Below are 10,921 nucleotides of genomic sequence, written 5' to 3'. Positions count from 1 at the left end.
ATGGAAATTAACTCAAAGGATTCATCTATCCACGTTCTTCGTTGTCCTCAAGATGGTTCTAAGAACGCCATACCTTGCAGACCTCCAAACAAACAAAAACAAAGCCTAAACAAGGCCAAGGTGGTTAAGTTTCAAGTGACAAGTTCACTCTGTAATACAAAAGAGCGAATTTTCTACGCCGGAACCTCTACCTTTGGTATCTCACCACCACCAAGTTCTATACCTCTACCCACTTTTGTAATGAAGACTGGTCTGTTTAGATCAACTATAGATGGAAGTACTCAGAACTCACGGACACACATGTAGAACCTTGTTCTTTGGCGTTACGTAAAGACTAGTCTGTTTAGATCAACTACAGATGAAAGTACTAAGAATTCAATGATAGAAATATAGAACCTAGAGAATATATAGAAATATGAGTACTCTATAGAAGGGTATCTCATAAAGTCTTTCTTTCAGAAGTAGCAAAGGTTGTAGGTGTATAGGATGATTATCATATGAATGTATATTTAAAGTCTTTTCTAAGTTCTAGGAGAAGCTAATTGGAATTTCTTGATAATCTTCCAATGTATGTGAAGGTTAATTGTGAATGTTCAAGTATACTTTGGCTACACACTTTTATGAACAGATTTCACTGATTAAATATATATAAAGCTAAATCAAAATATGATTATATCTATTCCTAAAAAGATGAGAATTGTGATATGTAAATTTAAATGGAATTTTGTCAAGAATCACCAACTTTGATAAATGTCGTAGAAATGAAGAAGTAAATGCCGTAAAGGTTCGCCAAAAATGCTACTCTAAAGACATAAAAGTTGATGGAAAATTCACTCTATTCCAAAGCACTTCAATCTTGAGTGTAACGATGATTAAACAAAAGTTTCCGATAAACTAAATTTCAGTTGCGGAAATACAAATGTAGATCCTTAAGAAAGTTCAAGTTCTGAAACTTAACAAAATCAAGCTAAATGAACATTGAAGTTAGGAATCGAAAGCACCTCAGAACCCTAGCTTGGTGCGACGCCAGTGCCTGCGCTTTGCGTTGTATCTATAACACGATCGAACAAATTACAACGTCAAAATGAATACGAGAGGGAGAGATTCAAATAAAAATATGCAGATTCAAATATCATTTAGGCTTAATACCTGATCGTGTTGTCGGTTCTTAGGCGGATCCAGTGCGGGATCGGCCTATTCTGCCTCATCTTCTTCGCGAGCTTCTTCTTGATTCTAAAAGTCTTGTGAGACGGCTGTGTATTGGAATAGAAGAGAAAAATCGAATTACAAACTCGCAGAAGTTCAACAATCATCAATTAGAGAACAACGAATAGCACCAGATTTACGTAGAGAAAAAGTTCAGAGTCGAATAACGATACGTACCATCTTCGGGTTCCGGCGATCGACGGCGAGATAAACAAAAACCCTATCAGGAGCGAAGAACCTTTATACCCTCCCTTGAGAAGGGTAATCGATATTTGCCCGCGGGCAAGCCCAGCCCGTTTTTTACGATCAGTAAATAGGCCGAGAATTCGGCCCAACTAAACGGTAAGCCCCGGCCCATTTATTATTTTCTTCACAAAGTTATGTTTCGGTCAAAAGCGAGGAGTTGAATCATTAACTAAAATTTCAAATCAATGATATGTAAAATATTTGGTAAAGAGATATTTTTTTTTACCTTAATTCAACAATAATTAGGTCTCAACCAACTAATAAATTACGTAACTAGAGTTTGAATAAATTAAAACTTTAAAATTTACTATTGTATTAATTCTAAATTTAAACCTAAAATCATATTATTTAAGATTCGTAAGATTTGTAATAGAATAAGCTTATAATGTAATTAAATTCATTTCGTTTCAAGGTTTTCAAACTAGTTTTTCTAATATTAACGATCTTATAATTTTGATCGGTACAATTTTAATGTTTTTAATTTATTTTGAATGTATTTAATTTTGGTTTTAATGGGAATGATTACAATATTTTTGTGGTGTTTGATAGGGCAACATATCAACTTGGGTTTAAATAATCGACCAATTTCTAATATGTTCTTTGAGTATGAATGAAAATGCAAGGTTCTTCGTTTTGCATGTGACATTAGGAAACAAGCAACCACATCTTTCTACATCATGAAATCATAATTAATATTTTGCCAAAGAAAAATCACAAAATCAATATTTCATATCATCTTTTTTAAATATATATCTAAGAAAAAATATATTTTGAATTCAATTTTGATTTGGACGTGTGAGAGTGGATTTTTTTTATTATTATTTTATTTAAGAAATTGTATCATATGATAAAACATTTAGAAAAAAAAAAGTCCACCACACCTTTTTTTTTTACGTATTGCAAATATGACAAGTAATTAGCAGTGTTAAACGACCATTAAACGACTATCGAAGGATTATCAAAAGGCAATCAAAGGTTATCAATTTTTTAATTTGTTATTTTCACAATTTATAAAATTGAGTGACATGAACTTTATTATCATAATTTTCTTTTGTTATTTTTACCGGCGTTTTTTTTTTCAACCACTAGTAATGAATAATTATCATAAATTGTATGATTAATTTAAGGCATGTTTTTAAAATTTAAATTAAAGAAATTATTTATAGTGACAAAATTACTAAAAATATTTATAAATATAACAAAAATTTCAATGTATGAATGAATAGATAGCAACAGACACTCGTCGATCAAATTTGTTTAAAATATTTAACACTTTTTTTTCCTTCATTTAATTTTTTCTTTTTAACAAAGTTCCACCAAAGTTATGAATGTTACTAACTAATAATTGATATATAAACAAGTAAAAAAAAAAAAACATTTTTGTTTTGAATCAAATTACATAGAAAAAATGATTTCATGATCAATAATTGGATTCTAAAATTTGATGCAAGTTGTGAATCTCTTGAAAAAGGAAAACTTTTGGCAATATATTTGACCCTGAATTTCTTATCAACTAAATTATTTTGTAATTATAATGACAAAGATTTATTTATTTAAAAATGACTCATCACTACTTTGCCACGTCATCCAAAACTCTATATACTCCGAAAGGGTAAGGAATTAAAAAACCCATTTTACCCTCAAGTGGTATTTTAATGTCAAACTTTTCTATTTTACAAAATAAATCATACGTTCATTGAATGTTATTCAAAATCATCCAATTCCCAAATTATTTAAACCAAAAAAAAAAAAACACACAATAGGTAATATATTAATATTAAAGAAAAAAAAAACTTTGCATCAAGTGGTTAAATTTATAAGTGATATGTTACGCTCCCCATAAATATAGATTCACTAATTTAAAAAGGAAAAAGAGAAAGACTTAACATGCATAATGTAGATGAATTGAGCTAATATGGTAAGAACGTTTCAAAAGGGTCCGAAAGTGCAGTTACAATAACAGCCTAATGAATCCAAAATAGGTTAGAAGCTTTTACATAAAAAAACAAAAAGATTGAACTAATGAGCTCAACATGCCATAGAAGACAATACTTACGTTATACAACAATTAAAACATGGACACGTTTAAAATCATCAACAAACGTTTCAATAAAAAAAATATGTAAATATGTGTGAATATTGATACACGATTGATTAGATAAATAAAAGATTTGGATGATTGAATTCTTATCTTAATGATTTATATGAATGAAAAAAGGAACACATTTTAAAAAATATAGTAAAATTCATCAAACACTATGTCGTCTATTTAAATATTTTTATTATATTTTGTAAATAGTTTTAATATTTTTTCTCTTTATATAAACTCAAATGGGCGAAAAATAAAAATACATATATATTTTATTACAAATTCAAAGACATGTGAACTGAATTTTCACATTTTTTTGGGTCAATTTCAAACTTCTCTCTGTCAAATGCATCTTTTCTTCTTCCTATCTATTCTTATTGGATAATTGGAGAATGAAAAACATTCAAGTGAATGTGATGTTGCATTGTTTAACCTAACTTGTCTATAATTATGTTTAAGATACAACTTATAATACATGCTAACGTGTTATTACTCTTTTAAAAATTATTCGATGAAGTTGTTCGTTTACTATTGATGGACCGTTTTTAAACATCGAACCTATCTTTCTCTAAAGAGATTATTAACTTGAATTCCTATCTACCCATTATTAATTCTATACATCTAACAATGATTATAAAACAACTAGTAGATATGAAATAAAATTTCAAACTATGAACAAAGACCAAAAGAAGAAATAATAATAATAATAATTCACACATATGTGAGACCCCACTAGAGATCAAATTGGTTGCCAGAAAGGCTTCACAAAAATGGCTCCGCGATTGCCGTTTTTGTCAGCAATTACCAAATATAAATCACCCATTGTATGCTATGTTTTTCTCTCACGCATTTTCACAAACACCTTCTGGGAGGAGGAAATACAACCGAGTTATGCCATGGCCAGGCCTCAAAAGCGCTACCGTGGTGTAAGACAAAGGCATTGGGGTTCTTGGGTTTCCGAAATTCGTCATCCTTTATTGTGGGTCTCTCCTGTTTTTGCACTTCTCATTAATCTTCTTCAGTGCCTTTAATTTCTTTGAACTCAAAATCGACTCTGTGTTTTGTTTTGTTTTTTTGTTTTTTTTACAGGAAAACAAGAATTTGGCTGGGGACATTTGAAACAGCGGAGGATGCAGCGAGAGCTTATGATGAAGCTGCAAGGTTAATGTGTGGCCCAAAAGCAAGAACGAATTTTCCATACAGTCCAAGTGCAATTCAGTCATCAAATTCCAGGATTTTATCGTCTAATTTGACTGCGAAATTGCATAGGTGTTATATGGCTTCTTTGGAGATTAGTAACCAAGGTTCAGCGGAGTTTAAAAGCGACATTACCGCGGCGTTTCCGGCGCCGGCGTCGACGAGTTCGGTGGTGGAGGAGATTATACCGGCGGTGGAAGAAGTGCCGTGTGCGGCGGATTGGATGGTGCGAAGTGTGAAAATAGAGAGTGAATTTGGGGAACTGAAATTGTTGGAAGATGATCATATTGAGCAAATGATTGAGGAGCTTCGTTACTATGGATCCATGGAGTTTTGTTTGTGATCCAACTGAGATTTATAAAATGTAAATTAAAGGTCTCTAATCCATTTCTCCACCATCGAAGCTATTATCCAACAATTTTGTCACAAAATGTCTACATGAATGATTCAAAACTTCATGATCAAATGTTGAATGCATGTTGAAGCATTCGAGTAAAATTGCAAAAATCGTCTAGTTAATGTTATTTTCATAATATTAAACTATGGAATTAAACTAATTTTTCTTTGTATTTCTAATTAAAAATGTTTTATATTTTGTTGACGAGTAATTAGAGTTGCATGATACCATAGGATGGAATAAGAGACACGCACGCAGTAGAATATAAATGATCTACGTCTACTTTACTCTAAATATAACTAAACAACTTAGTAATTAACCTACAACGAAATTAGGATTAATAGAAATATGTATCTTCGTAGCTTCCCGTTTCTCAAACTCGAACTGGAGATCACCATTAGTGTTGACCCGCTATTCTCCAAACTCATAACTAGGTGGTGGGACTTGAAAAGTGAAGGAAATCGAGAGAGAACGATGGAAATTGGAAATTGGAGGCAGAAGTATGAGTTGAGATTGATATTTTCTTCAATACAATTTTATTTAAAAAATAAATATAGTATTGATTTTGATTTTTGATTTAAGTCGTGCTTATAACCAATTAGATAAAAGAACAACGCTCGAATAAGAAGAAAGACGTGACAAAGATGTTCAGTTATGATAGAAGAACTTAGTTTGATATGCATACGAGTTGCACCTAGATATTTTCGATAGACTAAGTGGCTTCAAATGTGTATGATTTGTCAATAGACGTAATGCAATCATCAAAACTAAAAAGTTATCCGTGAAACATATGAGATGAGAAAGAAATAATGTGATATTTTATAGTATTTCTTAATGTATAATATAATTGAAAAAAGTTTTCACATATAATTTTCATCAAATATAACTTAATTCTATTCATTTTTCTTATTAACCTCTCCTTTTTTTTTCTTTGGATATGATCAAAAATAATTTTAAAAATAGTTCAAATTCTAAATAAAAAAGTGGAGCTCATGATTGAGAAAATATATGTTGGGTTATTGTGTGGGCTAGGGAGCAACAAAGTTGAATGAATGTTAATGATTATATATAATTCATTATGTTCCCTCCCAAGGTCACAACTATATAAAATTTCATGTTATATATATGTGTGTGTTCTTTTTAATTTTCACTTCCCACTATATATATGTATGCATTCCTTAGCAATGGTTGGATAAATCATGAGTTTACAATCATTAGTATTTAGAATTCTAATATCAACATAAAGATGACACTTTTTTTCCTTGCATTAATCAGCTAATAATCATTTCTAGTTATTATTATACGCGTGTTCGATAACTATTTGAATTTTTTTCTTTGATTGTATATTCTAATTTATATTTGATGAGCTAGTTATAAAAGGTTCAAGTTATATCTATCTAATTATCTTATATTGCACGTTGCACCCTCACGTTCTTGGTTGGATTGTTTACTGCCTCTCAATAAATTTTGATCACTCATCGTCTTGTGAGTCCTTTTTTTTTTCTTTTTGTTTATTTGCGTCGGAAGAGTTGCCATGTTCCCACTTGTTTCATCCTTTATTGTATAGTTGTTGTTTTTTTCTGTTTGTGTTTTAATTGATATTATCGCATTTTTCATTCGTTTAAATCTAACAACTACGTTGAGAAATACAAAATTTTAAAGTTTTGTTGTCAAGATTTTTCAATGATCTATATATACAAGAATCTAGAAAAATCATGTTGAGAGAAAAGCGGTGTGTTTAAAATATCTCATAGGACTGTTTTCTAAACAAAATCACTTTTCTATAAGTAACTATGAAAAAACAATAATTTAAATTGTGTTCGTTCAACATGACTTCACATGTGATTTTAGAGGATGAAAAGTGTTTTTGTTAGAAAATTTCTACTAAATATAAAAGCACTTAAAAAGAAAACTTAGAATTAGTAATTCGATGTAGTTTTTGAAAAGTAACACTTTCAATTGTCTAAATTCGCTCTAACTTATATATATGTTCGATTATTTTCGTTTAGTACCACAATTATGAGAATGAGATCAAACTTCAACTCTTTGTAATAGATCAATATTTGCAACATGATCTATTAGTGATGAATTTCTATCCTTAATATACTTTAACATATTTTACTATATTTGCAATATGTTATTTTAAATAAAATCGTGATAATGACAAAATAATAGATAACAATTTGAAAAATAGCAAATACACAAAATATTCTGATTTATAGCAAAACTGCTTAAAGTATACATTTTTTTACCCGTTTTCAGCCGATTTTACACCTTCATAGACGAAAATTCCTTTTCATTAGATATAATATATTTGTGCAAGTTAAAATAATGGAATATAACCCAAAATCTTGAATGCAGTGTATTTGCATACCATTCAAATATATATATATAATATTTATTTATTTTTCGGATTGATCTCATTTCATCGACATCTCCTAGATTTGCCTCCAATTTATACAAAATTGTCGGATTTGTAGGTTTCAAATCAAACAATTAACATATTCTTTTTATTAATATATATATATACTAATAGCTATTTAATTCACAATCTTTTTGCTATCCATAAACTGATTGATAATATTGTTGAGGAAATTTTGCCAATAAAATTTGGCCACGTCGTCACCGCAAACATTGTGATAATCATGATTTGGTTAGGTTTTGACAATTAAGATTTCTCATACCCGACCCAATTCAGGCACTAGATATAAAAAATTGAGCCAAACAAGGATAATGGACTTAAGCCCAAGTTCAACTGGCAAATGGGTCCAAAGCTCAAACCCAATAATCAAATAGAGCTCAAGTCCAAACCCAAGCCCAACAAGCAAATGGGCCCAACTCTAAGCCCAACAAGCAAATATACTCAAGCCCAAGCCCACCAAGCAAGTGGACTCAAACCACCTAAAGCCCATTAAATTTCTTTATAAATAGATACATTTGTCACTCATTTAACGAGAGATCTTTGGTTTAAGAAAGAATTGAAGCTCTTGGAAAATTGAAGATTCAAACATTTACAAGTTCTCAAAACGTGCAACCTTAAGATCAACATCTTCTGAAAGATTGAAGACTTTGAAAATTAAACTTTCATTGGATTCCAAAAGTTCGAAGTTCAAATTTACTTGCAACTATAACATCTTCAAGACCAAATATCAATAAGTTCTAAGTTTTAACTTGTATTCGAGATAAAACATTAAATGAGTAAATACTATATACTGTATTCACAATATTCATCAATATATTAAAGTTCAATTTCATGAATTACATTTCTTCGAAATCTCGTGTGAACATATATAATTCCTTCGTTATCCGTTTATGGAATAATTGTTACATGCATAATTATACAGATGACATAATGTTAATATGAAATTGTTATTATATAAAATACATAATTTTAGGGAATGATACAATTTTAAATTCAAATTTTGGAGATTTTTCTACTAAACTTTTAGAATGAAGTGATAAAATAAATACTTATTACTGTATATATAATTCGAAAACAATGAAGGATAAATATGAAAAGTTGTGTATCTGTACGGTATAATAAAATGTTATTAAGAATTAACCAAACCTTAAGAAACGTACCATGAATAAATTATATTATCAATCATTATATGAAGAATTATGTACTTGTATGATATAATAAAATGATACTAAGAATTAACCAAAGTTTATGAAACGTACAATGAATGAATTATACTATCAATCATTTTATGGAAGTAAAAAGAGTGTGAATTAAATAACTATTATTATTAATGTTATTATTATTATTATTATTATATATATATATATTAATAAAAACAAATTGTTAATTATTTTATTTGAAGTCTACAAATCTCAAAATTTAGAGAAAATAAATATTTATTTAATATTTTTATAAAACTCAATACATGTAAATACACTATTTTTCATTGTTTTTATTCTGTACAAATAGACTGTATTCGAGAAAAATGAGCTTCTGTCTATGAAATGATAAAATCAGTTGAAAATTTGTCAAAAAAAACATATACTTCCAAAGTTTGGCTAAAAATCAAATTATTTTGAGAATTTACTATTTTTCAAATTGTTATATATCATTTTTACATTCCTCCGTAGGTATATATGTAATTACATGGATATAATGAAAGGCCCATTAACACAATCGGCCCAGCCCACGTACACTTTCATTTTATTTTTGTTGATCTTTCAATTCAAATTCAAGACTATGATATTTCTAATTTTAAGATGCTTCCAATGAAAAGTATTTTCTTTCAAGAGTTATTGGAAAACAAAACTTTCAAAAAATTATAAACATAAAATAAAATAAAAAATAAATGTAGGCATATAGGGCATCATAAATAAATGAAAAATAATTTTTAAAATAATAATAAATTTGAGTTGATTTAAATTATTTTATAGATTATCGCATTAATCAATTCAACGTGCAAAAACGAAACACGCTATATCCATATTTTAAATTATTCAATATGTAAGATTTTTTAAAAAATTAAAAATTATGGTTTCTATTATTTTAACAATACTCGATCTCCTAAATCAATTATTATCCTCCTAACAATAAAGATATTAACCATCAACTATAAATAGTCTCACTAACTAATTAAGAAGTTATCAGGTGACTACCTATTCATAAATTAATTTACTCAAGAGATTTTTTTTTATTGAGTAGAAGAAAAACTAAAAAAATATAAATTTTATAATTGAAAAATCAAATACAATTTTTTTTTGGTTGAAGTCAACTCTGGTTAAAAAACGTTGGAACTAAATGTGTCCTATTGAATGTATCTATAAGTGACCCAAAGTTTAATAACATCAATAATTCTTGCTTCCTATAATTAAGTCAATGTGACTTTATATTAATACCTACTTTGAATTTTCTTCCCCTCTTGGTAGCCATAAAGCTCTTCAACCATTTATTACCACATAACATATTTACACAATCATAGCATGTGTCAAAATCAAGTGTCGTCGAATCTCTTACTTTTTTTTAAAAAAATTGTCGTATATCGATATTGTTTATTACTTTTTGTGAATAACCGTCTTCATATCGTTCTAGATATATAAAAATTAAGATCGATGTTAAACAATACTTTAATAAATAGTGAACATTAAACAATACTTTAATAAATGTTGAACATTAAACAATATGTTTAGTTTAATATTATAGTCAGTACTATTAGTATAATGTTTCAACCAGACATGTTGTATCAATTTTATTTTATAAATTTTGACTTATAGTTGGGTGGTGTGACATGACAATGATTTGTTTAAGCTAAGACTAAATTCAATTAATAATAAAATTGAGGATTAATATAGTTTTAGAGGGCGATATGGACCTTTCATTTATTTTGTTATATACATAATTTTAAAATTCAACGTCAACAAAAATAAATAAAAAATGAACCAAACGTTCAACTTCTTTGAAGATAGTTAAATATATATGAATCAATTATTTGTCGAGATTTAAAATATTAGCGTATACTATAATATATCAAAAAATTTATAAAAATAGTAAAATTTGCCGAAGTCTATCATTAATAAATCATGATGCAAATTATTGATATGTGACAAACGATAAGAATCTATAAGTGATAGAAGTTTATTATTAGTAGATTTTACTATAGTTGTATTTTTTTAAAAAATAAATGTTGATTATATACTTAATTATTAGATAAATTATCGTAAATATGAAAGAAAAAGATGAAACTATTTATAAAATACACACGAAGAAAAAAACTCAATCAACTATATAGAATTTAATAATTTTGGTTTAGATTATAAATAATTCCAAA

General features: G+C 28.3%; 2 protein-coding genes across 2 annotated transcripts; one reads left to right on the top strand and one right to left on the bottom strand.

Moving 5' to 3' along the window:
* Window positions 1–812: 812 nt before the first annotated feature.
* On the bottom strand, window positions 813–1,515 carry LOC101216424 (60S ribosomal protein L39). The gene is made up of 3 exons (XM_004145468.3): window positions 1,384–1,515; window positions 1,150–1,253; window positions 813–1,051 (listed from the first exon to the last, which is right to left on the bottom strand). Exons 1-3 carry the CDS (start codon window positions 1,384–1,386, stop codon window positions 1,003–1,005), a joined length of 156 nt encoding a protein of 51 aa, XP_004145516.1. The 5' UTR covers window positions 1,387–1,515; the 3' UTR covers window positions 813–1,002.
* A 2,781-nt stretch (window positions 1,516–4,296) lies between these two features.
* On the top strand, window positions 4,297–5,291 carry LOC101216179 (ethylene-responsive transcription factor ERF003). The gene is made up of 2 exons (XM_011655932.2): window positions 4,297–4,520; window positions 4,631–5,291. The coding sequence occupies exons 1-2, from the start codon at window positions 4,312–4,314 to the stop codon at window positions 5,079–5,081; spliced, it is 660 nt and encodes a 219-aa protein (XP_011654234.1). The 5' UTR covers window positions 4,297–4,311; the 3' UTR covers window positions 5,082–5,291.
* Window positions 5,292–10,921: the final 5,630 nt, after the last annotated feature.

The sequence above is a fragment of the Cucumis sativus genome, chromosome 4 (genome assembly GCF_000004075.3).
Source record: "Cucumis sativus cultivar 9930 chromosome 4, Cucumber_9930_V3, whole genome shotgun sequence".
Taxonomy (NCBI): Eukaryota; Viridiplantae; Streptophyta; class Magnoliopsida; order Cucurbitales; family Cucurbitaceae; genus Cucumis; species Cucumis sativus.
Note: the sequence above shows the minus strand (reverse complement) of the source record. Positions and strands in the feature narration are given on the sequence as shown.

Coding starts and splice junctions, on each gene's coding strand:
- LOC101216424 (XM_004145468.3), bottom strand. Junction 1,052..1,149: donor AGAACCGACAACACGATCAG/GTATTAAGCCTA, acceptor ATCGTGTTATAG/ATACAACGCAAAGCGCAGGC.
- LOC101216179 (XM_011655932.2), top strand. CDS start 4,312: ATGGCTCCGCGATTGCCGTTTTTGTCAGCAATTACCAAATATAAATCA. Junction 4,521..4,630: donor GAAATTCGTCATCCTTTATT/GTGGGTCTCTCC, acceptor TTTTTTTTACAG/GAAAACAAGAATTTGGCTGG.